Raw genomic sequence first — 14,259 nt, 5'->3', positions numbered from 1 at the left:
GAAAAGGCCTTTGGTGAATCGTGTCTAGGAAAAACACAGGCATACGAGTGGTATAAACGCTTCAAAGGTGGTCGTACAAGCTTGGATCATGATGAGATCCCTGGCCGCCCAACAACATCTGTTACTGAAGAAAACATTGAATTGGCGAAGCAAATCGTGTTGAAAAATCGTTCTGTACCGATTAGAGAGATTGCTGTGTTGTTGGGCATCTCTTATGGATCAGCCGAACACATTTTAACTGATGTTTTGGGTTTGAAACGCGTCGCTTCTCGGCTGGTGCCAAAAATGTGGAATTTCATTCAAAAACAGCGTCGTGTTGATGTGGCCAAAGAGATGATTTCCCCACATTCATCGAATGCATCATAACATTAAATCATCTACTCTTAATCATAACACACATGAATTCTTCCATATTAAGATAAAAATATTTATACACGAGAGCAAAAAGATTTCCTGCCGGTTTTCAAGAATACAAGCTGACAAAAACTATGGATATATGAAAGCCAATTTAAAATTGAATTGACAAGTTTAAATGCGCTCAAACAATAAATGTCAAGCCGAAATATTTGAAGGGTTTTTAATAAATTTCGCATTTAAAATGTGTTATTACATACAAACCAATTCGCACCCTCTCACACTGCTACAAGAAATGACCGAAATTAGCTCTGCGCCTAATTCGTATTACTGTTTTTGAATTAGTTTATTTTAACAACAAAATTTTAAAAATAACTATAAAATTAGTTAAAATTGAGAATTTACTTTGCTGAAAAAAATGCTTATTTTTAGAGAATGAGTTTAGTTGGCTAATATCCTGGACACAAACCAGCAATACTTCAATCCAACAGGAAATTCTCATTGACAACTGATTTTGTTATTAAAATCAGAAAATTTGTTTCTATTTAACTATCATCATCATTACTGAAGGACAGCACAATAAAAACAAAAATGAAATTGGTTTTATTAACAAGTTTATTAGCACAAAAACTCAAAGGAGAAGTGTCAAATCAAAACAATCCATTAAAATTAAAATTTCATTAACAATCCATTAAAAAGCTAAAAAGGACAGTCTTGTTGAAACTGCTTGAAAATTGTTTAGATGTTTTTCGCATGTGTTACGATATATCCATATATAAATTTCTAAACCGATATGTAAAAATGATGTGAACTCTTAGTGGAAAGTGTGTTTATTCAGAATTTGTGCGCATTTGAAGCGATTGTGAGTAATAATGTTTTCACGCGGAACAGTGAAGTGAGTTTCGAATGTTGCACTCTAATTGTATATGTCACTACTTGTATTGTACTACTTGTATTCGGTTTTTGTTTTCCGAGTGCTCAAAGTTTTCAGTGAAAGAATTGATTTCGCGAAGTCGAATGAAGAAAACAGCGATTTAGAAGAAAAATTTTCAAAGTTTATGTTTCGCTTATGTCTTTTTCTCCAATACAACATTGTGTTTATACCTGCTAATATAGAAAAGACTACCGCGAGTGAAATTTTTTTTCGGTAGTAGTGTGCCATCTAGTGGCTAGTAGTCATTACGGTGTTAACGTTTTTTCGGTGACAGAGCGATATATAACTGCAAATTGCAGAAACCAATTCAACCATTTATGTTGGTTGAAAACAACGTTTAATTTCTCTAATTCCACTAAAAAATTAGTTGAATGGAAATAAAGTGTGCCTTAGCTAAGAAATGACAGCACGTTTAATTGCTGAATTCAACTAAAAAAATAGCCATTTGAACAAATATTTTATTATAAATTTTAAGGGAATTAGAATTGAAAAATCTAAATTGGCAAAAGTTGGACTTTTTTAGTTGTCTCGAAAAATAACTAACTAAAATCAGAAAATCAACTAATTTTTTCGCTAAAATGCTGATTTCGGTCTTTCCGTGTACTAACGCAGAAGACGATAGCACCCAATCTTTCTGTTGATTAAATGACATCATAAACACACGGGGAGGCATGAGTTTGAAACTTGTCAGCACTTAGTTGTCTCACCTTTTGACGACCTATGAAATATTCTGTGTAACTGGACACGTGAAACCGCTTTTTAATCCACCTATTGATGTGACAGTGCTTTTTTGTTGTAATCAAAATTTTTGAAACAAATTAAACGTGGAAACGTTTACATTAAAAGTATGACGTACGTACGACATTTCCGGAACCAAAAGTATCAGCAATAATACATTGGAATTTGATCAATAAGCATCCAAACGAGCCGGAGATTGTCCAAAACGAATATGAAATAGTTCAGTTTGTCGGTTATGGTTCTTTTTTGGTTATAACGGCGGTACTGGAAATGTGCATCATTAGACTCCCGAACTTGCTCAATGAACTCTTTGCAGTATTAAAGCAAGATTGTCGAAATTGGTTCAGCCATCTCTGAGTTTACATGTTTACATGTAACTACTTCCACTACTACTAGCATGCTCTTCCACATTAATATAAATGCACATCCCAAGCTCGTATTTAGAGATGATTCCAGATTTGATAACTTTTGAATCATTCGTTTAATTAAGTTCGAACATCCACATCAGAAAACTGTTGTAACTTGACATCGTTTCAGCTCAAAAAGGAATAACCCAATTTCAAAAGGAATAGCCCAATTGAATGTTGCTCTAACATGAAATTATTTGTTGCTCCCGTTTCAGAAATTCTCGGATGGATGAGTGGAAATACTTAATTGCGCTGCTACTTGCGCTCTTAAGTTACCGGCTCCCGACGGTAGATTCCAACAGTGGAAATGGATCCAACGGCGGGGGGAGCGTTGGAACCGGTGGACCTACAACATCCCGGTCAGGACGCGAACGTTCGACGTCCCAAGCGATTGCCTCGCTGTCGTCAGCGTCGATAGTGGCGGCATTGGCTGCACGGAATAGCAACAATAACAACAATAGCCACAACAACAACAACAACAACCACCACAATGTAGTATCGAATACCGCGTCCGGTAGTCAAGGTAGCTCGAACGGGACTCCAACAGGCGTTCGTTGTAATTTGGCACAGTTTCGATGCGGAAACGGGACCTGCATTTCGTCGGCAAAATTTTGCGATGGCAGTTTTGATTGTCTCGATAGAAGCGATGAACCGAAATTTTGCACAGGTGAGTGCGATTCGATTAACTTTTAGGGTTGGGCTGGTAGGGCGAGTTTCACTTTTTGTGATCTATCGGATGCGCCTGGGAACTTATTTGCAGTAAACGGATGTTCAAGTTGTTAGATTTCCGTCTAGCGCACTATTCACTATACCAAATTTTAGACTGTCTAGTAATGGAATTACAACATCTAGGTATAAATGTGGAAACTAACCTCAACGGAATTGAAATGAAGTTGACCACCCTCAATCGCGAAATATGGTTCGACACGGAAACCGTACTTTAGCATTTATGACAATGTGGGCTACCCACGCTATAGCCGATATGAGTCTCAATTCTGTTCTTTTATGCTGCTGGAGTTCGCCTCACATACTCCAAATTCAAGCTCTTGGATCGAATGACGATACCTTGACGGGGGCGTTCAGTGTCATGTTCTGGGGGACGGGATATTAGATGTATACTTTATGGCCTCCAGAACAATGCCGACTATGTGTGACCGGAGTTGTTTCTGTGCTCTTGTGGTCACATATATCGTTAAAGTATACGAACCAATGCGACCACAAGCGTGGTACCCAGAAATAGCTTTGTCGGCTTTGTTTGCATCGGCTGGCATCGTAAGTATTGGAATTTTTTAGCTATTGAATGTGGTATTTGGCATACAGTTTCATTCAGCTTTACGGAACCACGCACTTATTTAGGGAAACGTTTTCACTGAGTTCAGATTTTATGTCACACAGGTTCGTTGATTTGACAGCATTGAAAAATGAAACTCGGAAGTTGTTCTCTAAAACCGAAAACTATTATTGACATAATTTACGAAAAATTTTGTGTCCAATTCCGTCTCCCTTCCGAATACCGCACCTTCCTTTTCACTCCACTTATTAAAATCTGTGCAACCAATTTTTAATCAGAATTTTTTCAACTACAGCATTGTGTTAATAGTTTTTGGATGTTTACAAAATGCCGTCTTCATAAATTCCCAGAATTTTTCAATTGGTCCCAGTGACTTTGGTGGCGTCATATCTTATGGCGCAAAGTTGACTACGTGGGCTCGGTACCACTCCAGTACGATTCAAGTGGTAGGATGCTAGATCAAGCTAAAAGAGAGTTGATCCTTTGTGCTTCCATATGAATGACAAGAAAAATTTTTTAAGAGATTATTCCCTGTAAATCGCATCGTTAAGACTGATCCGGAAGAGATGAAGGAAGCGCCCACCACCACTTTTTCGCAATTCGCTTGACGAATCAAGATTTTTTTTACTAAGTTCTAGAACTTCATACTTCCTCCGGAACATCAAACTTAGACATGACAAAGAAATATACCTGCCAAGTAAGTTGACGTTGACGAAAGTTTCGTCATCCGTTACGATGCAACACGATTTGGGGAGCAATATCGTGTAAAGATTTCGAGCGCGGGATTTCGGTCCAATATTTTGCTTTTCTTTTCGATTGGGTCTTATTGCTCCTTGTAAGCCTGTAACACGACGCGCTTCATTTTTTATTAAATAACTATTTATTGGAATATGAGTTAAAATTAGATTATTAAGATTTAAATTGGGTGTTCAGCCACAAGTGGTGACTTTTCAGCCCTAGGGCACGCTTCATGGTTTTCACCACAAAACCGACCTTGGAGTTTTTAGCGACATCTTAAATTGACATCACTTTTTAGCCATTTTATTGTCCATTAGACTACTTCTAAAACCGCTTCCTTCGCTTGCTCCTTGAAGGTTCTTATCACAAAAGACACAATTCCAAGCAATTTGCAATTCCAAGCTTTTATATGAGGGATTGGAGGGACGGTTCTTGATTTTGATTGGAAGTACAAAAATGTTTTAAACGGACGATTCCTTTTATGACGATATGACTGGAACTACTGTTTGAGTAACTGTGAAGCTTAAAGGCTATATACTCTTTGAATTAGATTTCCTCAATTTTTCTGGATTTTGCCTTTCCCATATAGAAAAACTATCCAAACTCATTCCGGTCATACCGATTCCGGAAGTACTGGAAATAATGATTGAAAGCATCAAAATGGAACTGATTTTTGATTGGAAATTTTGATTCAAATAACTCACCTCGGGACTCTCTGGGACAGTTGAACTCGTTTTCACAAGCTTCGGCTCAAATGAAAGGTCATATAGTCTCATAGATTGAAATTCTACTTGGTGCCGACTTCCTCTAGCGGAGTTGCAGGATGAAGTGTAATCGAAATATTAATTTAGATATTTTAATTTAATATTCATGGGAATGTGATTGATATGAAAAAAGCATGGTTACGTCACAGTGGATCAAAACTGGTTTTTATTAATATTTCAGGAGTTCCATTTTTATCGAATACTTCTTTTATAATCCTTCCAGGCCTTTCAACTTTTTCAATAATCACCACCAATTTTATTCCGTTTCATTATTTGCTTAAATCATGAAAACTCAGTTTCCCCCAGTTTATAAGAACATCGTTCAATTCTTACATCTTACCGCCATTCAATAATTTTTATACTCTTACAAACACGAAAGCGTTTGAACCAAGCCAGTCAGGGACAGTTGTTCTACCTATTCTGCCGGTGCTCGAAACCTTATTTACCATTGAGTACGAAATCCGTCGCATTTTGGTGGAGACAGCCCTCTGTATATTTGGAAATTAATATTCACCAACCGTAATTCTCCTGATTTATTTTTTGACTTTTATTTTGAGTGGGATGTTTTTGTCTATCTAACGAGGAGTGATCTTTTTGGCTGACTAATGAAAATGGCAGTGGAATCATTTAGAAATATGCAATAAATATTTGTACCTTAGCGTTTTAAAATAAATTTATGAACGGGTAAAAACAACCTTTTGTTGTAGTAGTTTGATTCCAAATTGATGAATGTTTTCTTTGACCACATTTTCAACTTCTGACGTCTGGAAAAGTGAACCACGTTTTATGTTTTTCAAACCAGTATTCAGAAAGGAACATTTGCGGCATTAGATGAATGAGGGTAAGATTTGTTCTGTTCACGTGCTCCGGCGCTTATCCACTGATTTGAGACTAGAAATTGGCGACTAGAGCCAAAGTCACGCTAACAACGGTCCGTTTTTTCTTTGCCTGTATTTTTCCGGTATGAATTTAAATTGACTCAACGAGGAGAGAACTTCCCTGTTAAGTAGGTTTAATAATGCTAAGGTTGTTATTTGAGCTGAGAGATAAGTTTACTGTGCTGTGCTTCTGTCGGTTCGAAGTTCTTGTTTTTTTTTTGCTGTTCAGTAGCTTCAGAGCAGAAAGAATTACGTTGATGAGGGGTCAGTTAAAAGGAAAGTGGCCATACCATTCTTTCGGATCATAATTGAATTGCATTAAATTCATAAATTTGGATTAGTAGACATGCTCGCATTATATAAGACGTTATGCTGCTGAAACGCTTAGTTTTATATTGGGAAACCAATCAAGGGTATTCTGGTTCATCACGAAAAAAAGTATTCCCCTCGGTGGGGAAAAGTCCATCTTAAAACTGTCTGTTAGTCATGTGACCAATTCAATTAGCCCCGAGTAAGTCTAATATTTATTTCTTTGCATTGCTCTCTCCCGCAATACCAGTGTATAAGTTTGCAGGGTAAACATTGTCTGAATGAAGAGCACCACCGAACCATAGAACAAAAGTTTCTGCTGCATGCACTAAAAGTCAAAGGCAGTCACGGTCCAGGACGAGGTTGGTCCGAATTGAAGGTGAAAACCCAGGATTGAAATTGAACCTGAAGACGAAACAGATCCCGACCATAAACCGGTCCGAACTGTCAAGAGTTGCAGACAAGCAGAAATGAAACTTTTATCCCCAGTCATAGAGAGATCGGACCGTAGCTGCTATCTCCGATTTACTCACATGTCGTCAGACCCGCTTATCGGTGTGATGGGGAGTGTTCTTCTGCTTCACTCGGTTATCCATGGGTGAAATGGAGTTTTCGATTTTTTTGGCAGAACAGTTTGCCGCCCATTCCATTGTTTTGTTGCTCTGCTGTTTGTTTTTATTTCATCAGTGTTTGACAGTCGGGAAGAGATAAGTGTACAGGCAGAAACGTGGCAAGGACAATAGCATCGACACACCATGGGGCAGGTTTAGGAAAACCTGGAATGCAATAGTTGGATCCTTGTCACAGTAGCAAACAATCTGATAGTTGTCTTGGTATTCTTCAAAATGGGGTTTGTCGCGAAAATGCAAGATTTTGAAGATGAAGGTTTTAGTAGATAGTTTTGGTTCAATATTTTCAGGCAAGCTTAAACTAGTTCGTCCCGTATAAGTAACAGGTAAATAACTTCATAGGTAGTCTGGAATACATGAATATATAATGAATGGAATGCATGCTCATATAGAATGGCTATACAATCACAATGTCATATACATACAGTCCCATACAAAGTTTTTGATGTATCATTTGGATCCGATTTCCGCTTCCGGAATTATAGGGTGATATGCACCAAAAATCATGCATTAAAAAAGTTAAAATAATGTCACTCACTTTGCTCGGTGATGGCTAAACCGATTTTCATAAACTAAGATGCAAATGAAAGATCTCACGGTCCCATACAAAGTTCCCAAATTTCATTTGGATCGGATTTTGGTTCCGGAATTACAGGGTGATATACACAAAAATGTGAGAATAATGTCACTCACTTTCCCCAGAGTTGGTAGTTCTTATGATACCATAAGAATACCCAAATTTTCATTCGGATCAAACCCTTTGTTCCAGAGATAGGGTGCTCAGTATGAAAATGTCAATTTCAGGAACACTTTGTTCATAAGCTACCTTTTTATATTGGCTAGTGATTTTCTCTAGTTTGCAGACTATGAGACTCTGTAACCAAATAAACGAGTCCGGTATATTTTTTTTTATAAAATTCAAATCGTCATAGAGAACCGTAAATAAATTTATAGTTCATGTTAGTGTATGGTTAAATAAACCGAATATCACTATGCCGATATTCAGCTTTCGGTTCCGGGAGTACCGGTAATAATAATCAATTATGATAAAATGTAGCTCACTTCACTTTCTCACATATGATTGAATAGATTTTCACTAACTTAATTCAAATGTATTGTATTAATGTAGTAGTATTATGCAACAGAAATCTTCAAAACTATTTTCTAAACTTTTTCAAATTGTAGTATTTCGGGGAATTTCTGGTGTAATATACAGGAGAAAATGATAATGAGAAAGGCATCATTACACCACTAGGTGGATTAAAACAGGTTTTTTTTTATCTTGGCATTACATTCCTTTTTTTGAAATTTGGTCTTTTTGTTTCAACAGACTTCACTGCCGATTCTTAGCGTACAGAATTATTGCATGGCTAGTACTACGACGATCCTATTGACACTAAGAATCCTTCCAGGTCGGGGCTCGAACATACGACAACTGGCTTGTAAGACCAGCGCCCTATGCATTGAACCGCCAATTCTGGCTTAATTCCTTGCTTATGCTAAAAAGGAGTGAGATTTATTATGCAAAAACATGTCTCGCAGCAAAATTTAAAAAAGTGAAGCACGAAGTATTGGGTGCAAATCACATAGTAAAGTATATAGAATTATGTCAATTGTCGATTTTCTTGAAAGTTCCTTAAATGCATCAAATCCTCGAAAAAAATTTTGTTGATTATGCAGAAATCCTCTGACAGAACTTTTAATTAATTACAACTTTTACACAACGAAGATTCTTTGAAATTTGAACTTTATTATAGAACTGAAGTGAACCAAAAATACTATTTCTATCAAATGTTCTTACCGCATTTGGCCGTCATAATTTTAAACGTCGTCATTAGTGAGCTTAACTTACCCACTGATCGACTTCAATAGTATCACTGAGCGATTTGAGAAGTTATATAAACTGATGGATAGTGAAATCATTGCGGTATCAAACAATCAGCAAATGAGTGCCCAGTGTTTCCTCATATAGGAAGAATAAGTGGAAAATTTGACTTGCGGAAACTGGCCCTACACTTGTTCAGAAATGGTGTTTTCGATTCAAACTTTTTTCAGAGATTTCCAAACCGATTTTTACAAACTCATATTCGAATGAGAGATCTTATGGTTCCATACGAAGTTCCTGTATTTAATATGGGTCCACTTTCCGGTTCTGAAATTACAGAGTGAAGTGTATTCTAAATTCCATACCGTCACTTAGAGCGGCAATACAAAAAATGGAACGAAAATCTAAACTGAGCTCAAATCTTTTCTAATCGGTAGGCCTTGACAGTTGAAGGCCAAACAAATAGATCTAGGCAATACCGGCCGGTCTTCAGTTTCCGATTCCGAAAGCCCTGGTAATAGTGATCGAAAACTAAGAAAGGGGAAAAAATTATTTGTTTAAGGGATGGCTGAAACGATTTTCTCTAATTAATGTTCAATATTTCAATAGTTGTCTGGGTGAAGAGCGTTAAACATTAAATTTCTTCATTTAGAGTGGTGATATAAAAATGAAAAAAAATCTTCAAAACTGATCTTAAAACTATTCCAATCGAAAAACCTTGCCAATTGATAGCCAAATGAATTGACTTAGTCTATTTCGACTCCCGATTTCCGGTTCCGGAAGGTCTTATGTCCCCCTTCGGAATTGTCAATTGTAAAAAAAGCAAAGTCTTGGCATTACATTCCTTTTATGGAATGTGGCCTTTCTGTTTCAACAGACTTCGCAGCCGATTCTTAGTGTACAGAATCATTGCATGGCTAGTACTATGGATCCTACTGACACTAAGAATCCTTCCAGGTCGAGGCTCGAACATACGACAACTGGCTTGTAAGACCAGCGTCCTATGCATTGAACCACCAACCCGGGGTGACAATTGTAAATTGTGGTCAAAATTCCAAAATGCAACTAACATTAATTTCTCAAAAATGACTGTTTCATACTTAAATCATACTCTCATAGGTTGCTGTAAATTTTCATCTGGGTCTGATTTGAGTGTTTGAGTCGTTATTTAAAGTGACGATGCTAAAACGCAAAAAAAACCTTTTAGATTGGACTCAAAAATGTTTGAGGTCAGAGAGTTATTCCTAACATTGAATGAAAAAGAAACGTACACTTTTTTACGTTACTTTATTTTACACTTTTTCACGTTCCACTTTTCCTTCCCTTTAACTCTAAATAAATGTCACTCTCAGCTTCGCTTGCCAATTATGAGAATGAGATTCGTGTCCTGTCAACGACATAAGTGGAACAGTAGTTTCAAATTTGCGTTCTTTCTTTCATTTGCTCTTTCAGTCGTTTTCGGTTTTCAGTGAAAATCGTATGCTGTGCAGTGTCGATATTCAACCAAAGCTTTGCTAATCGATAATGACAGATTCAAAATGAAATTTATCATTTGGTGCTCGAATCTATAGTAGTTTTGGTTTCAAAAGAGATTCTGGGGTGTAATTACTGCGATTTATCATATTTTAGACACTATTTATAGCCAAAAGTTGCAGATTTTCATTATATCGATGAAAGAATGAGAATTGATATTCTACTGATTCTCCCTGCTGACGTTAGGTTGGTTTAGTCTTGTCATAAAAGAACGAGTGACTAGTTATGCTCTCTTTTGTTTCAATGAGGTACGAAAATGCTTCGTCTCTCTTCGTTTGTTTGAATGCGGTCATTTACGAATGAGAGAGTGAAAAAACGAATATGAGGCTGTTGGATTGGATTCTTCCATTGAGAATGCGTGACAATTTTAAGCTCTGATGGAAACCACTAAAAAATGAGCATTTTTTTAAACGGGTTTGAAAAGTAGATTCCGGATAACAATGTTTGAGGTATTTTTGAAATCTAAGATGGCGACTTGAAATTCCTTCAAAACCCTTACAATATGTGTTTTTTGAAACGGATTTGATGAATAGACGATTGACATCGTTTCAAAATCGAAGTTTATGACTTTTAGTTTATCAAATTAACATCGATTAACAAAATTCAATTTCGACCAGCTGAATACCACCTGCTTTTAGGAATGGTGCTCACAATTACTAAGGTATTGAAATTGTGGTTCTAGCTCTTAGGAAATGGTAAACCTGAGTTTTACAATTATTCTCACTAATTGTGAACAGCGCCTTGGGATTGATCGTCCCGGGTTGGCGGTTCAATGCATAGGACGCTGGTCTTACAAGCCAGTTGTCGTATGTTCGAGCCCCGACCTGGAAGGATTCTTAGTGTCAGTAAGATCCATAGTACTAGCCATGCAATGATTCTGTACGCTAAGAATCGGCTGCGAAGTCTGTTGAAACAGAAAGGCCAAATTCCACAAAAGGAATGTAATGTCAAGACTTTGCTTTTTTACTTGGGATTGAGAATCCAATATACAATGCTACAATAAAATTGAACTTCAAATCGAATGAGGGACAATTATCCGAAATTTATTATATGTATTTTTCTGTGTGATATTAATTGTAGAGTGTAAATTATATGGAAATACTAATGAGTTGCTCTAATTATTAATTGATGTTAAAGGGTTGGCCATCATTAGAGCCTAACACTTTACACTGAACTGCTGTGTCACTTAGCAGTTCAAAATGAAACGCTTAGAAGGCCTTTAGTTCATTCTCTATATAAGCACCAACTTTTAAATTTTCACCGAACCTGATTTGCCAAACGATAACCTTTGCTGACGTACTGGCCGACAATAGTTATCCGACGATATTTTTCTCATCTTTGTGACAATTTCTAGATTCTGGGACAACACAATTTTTTATCTTCTTTAGCATAGAACGAATTTTTCTAAATTTTAAGTGGTAATTGGATGGCGACAAGCATATACTAAGGCGGGGTAAACGAAATTTCTCATTCATAAAAAAACTACGAACATTTTCGTCTTTATCGATAAAAGGCTTCTCTTGCGTTCTGGTCTTTAACTATACATTCTCCAATATTCAAGGCATTCTGATGCGCGTCAAAAGATTCACTTTTGAATCATTTGAACCACTCAAGAAACGTCGATTCTCTGAACTATTCTATATCAATCATATTCAGATGTATAAGAAATACTTCTCAAATCGATGAAAATACCCAACTTTGGTAAAACTCGTACATTGGGTCTAGAAATATTATTCAGTATGCAAACTGTTAATTCCAAAAATAAAATCAATATCTCAACTAAAAACATTAACAGTGACGATAACGAAATGTATGAAAATGAGATCCATTATCCAACTGCTCTTCAACCATTACTAAATAGTGATGAAATCATCCATCGATATGCAATGTATAAAATATGTCATTTGTTGACAAATGCCATGTCACCATGAAAGGGAAGTGGAAATTTGAGTGCAATTGAATTATTATAATACAATATTCTACTATGTATATTTGTAAGTTACTATGCAGATGCGCAAAAACATCTAGAATTGACCAATTCCTGGAATGAGTAGACGAAAAAGTGACAAAATCAGATTTTTGCATTTCACAAAAATTGCCTTTTTTCAAATCGATGTAACTCGGAAATCGTTAATTGTACAAAATGGCATTCAGGAAGAAGTTGTAGGGAATCGATTGGGCAGTCTAAAAAAATACACACTGAAAAAAAATTTTGATTTTTTTCCTAATTAATTACAAAATAATCCGAAAAAGTTAAATAAAAAAAAGCATGGTTTTTATTATGTTTTGATAGTTTTTATTTTAAAGCTGTTATTGATATCTACAGATAGATGGCTATTCCATCCGTGGCTTTTGAAAAATGAAGTTACAGCTAAAACACTTTACAGATATATTCGAAATTTCAAGTTCTCGTTGAAAGATAATCATTTAAACAGTAGAATATTATACTTAAGCTTAAAGGCAATAAATTTGTTCATGATATCCTTTCTTCTAAAAGCAGCTGTTCTTGATATACTTGGGTATTTAATTATAACACCATTTTTTATATTTCCATGAACTGTTTCTTTGCTTGCTATATCTACAATTATTACATGTACATGAAGAATTCTTAATTATATTTATGGTTTTAAGTTTTTGAAAATTGTATGAGTACAACGTGCATCGTCATTTGAATACAGTCTTGTGACGATTGTGGTTTCTGAAATCGGAATGAAAGGATGGTATTTTTGTGTGCCTGGAATCATTTTGGTATCCTTATAAACAGTACTTCACTCGGTCACACCCCGTTCATATTCTTCTTGTGACACGTAACAAAAAGACATGGTCGTGAATGCATCTCGAAGTCTCTGCTCTGCCCATTCATATAATTATTTTGCAGTTGTGATTTGGTGGTCATGTAGTTTAGCCAAACTTTCGCGTCGTGCCATTCGCTTTAAACTACCCCCGAGTGCATCACATGGTCCTTTACCATGAGAAATTGCAAAAAATGCAACTCAGCAACAATGTTATACATTGATTTGAATTTACAGAGACTTGCAATTTTTTTTTTCTGTTTTTGTACTGCGAGGCAGCTCCGTCAGACATAAATAAAACCTTAAGTATAATTAAGCATTATTCATGTACATGTCATAATTTTAAATATAGCAAGCAAATAAACAATTCATGGAAATATAAAAAATGGTGTTATAATTGAATATCCAAGTATCTCAAGAATAGCTACTTGTAGAAGAAAGGATATCATGAACAAATCTATTGCCTTTAACCTGTGGAATAATATTCTACTGTTTAAATGATTATCTTTCAACGAGAACTTGAAATTTCTAACATATCTGTAAATTGTTTTAGCTGTAACTTCTTCATTTTTCAAAAGGCACGGATGGGATAACCATCATCTGTATGTTTTAATAAGAGCTATAAAATAAAAATTATCAAAAAAAAAATCGAAACTCTGATTTTTTTAATTTAATTTTTTTGGTTCATGTTGAAATTATTTAGAAAAAAAATCAATTTTTGATTCCCTACAACTTCTTCCTGGACGCCATTTTTGTACAATTAACGGTTTCCGAGTTACAACGATTTGAAAAAGGCAATTTTCGTGATATGCAAATTTTTAAAAATCAGTCATGAGTCGGATTGACCTCTCCATTGGCTCAAAACTTATGGTTTGCCATACTGAAGCCATGTGCAAAATTTCATCCAAATCGGAGAAGGTCGAGTCTGATGATCTGCTAAATATTTCTGGAATTGCTCAATTGTGAAACATATTTAAATAGACAGAAAATCTATGGAGTTAAAGAGAGGGTTGGTAATGTACACATGTCTGAAAGACGTAAATACGAATAAAACTGCTTTTGCAATT

At 35.9% G+C, this 14,259-nt stretch overlaps 1 protein-coding gene across 12 annotated transcripts in view; it reads left to right on the top strand.

The window, feature by feature from the left end:
• The window catches only part of LOC131435488 (uncharacterized), a 682,557-nt gene that overhangs the window by 567,798 nt on the left and 100,500 nt on the right, over positions 1 to 14,259 (top strand). For all 12 annotated transcript variants that reach the window (XM_058603427.1, XM_058603419.1, XM_058603426.1 and 9 more), the window contains one exon: positions 2,649 to 3,100. In XM_058603427.1, the coding sequence (XP_058459410.1) occupies positions 2,659 to 3,100 (442 nt within the window). In that variant the 5' untranslated portion in view covers positions 2,649 to 2,658. The remainder of the gene's footprint in view (positions 1 to 2,648; positions 3,101 to 14,259) is intronic.

The sequence above is a fragment of the Malaya genurostris genome, chromosome 3 (genome assembly GCF_030247185.1).
Source record: "Malaya genurostris strain Urasoe2022 chromosome 3, Malgen_1.1, whole genome shotgun sequence".
NCBI classification, from domain to species: Eukaryota; Metazoa; Arthropoda; class Insecta; order Diptera; family Culicidae; genus Malaya; species Malaya genurostris.
This window is presented reverse-complemented; position numbering and strand designations above follow the sequence as displayed.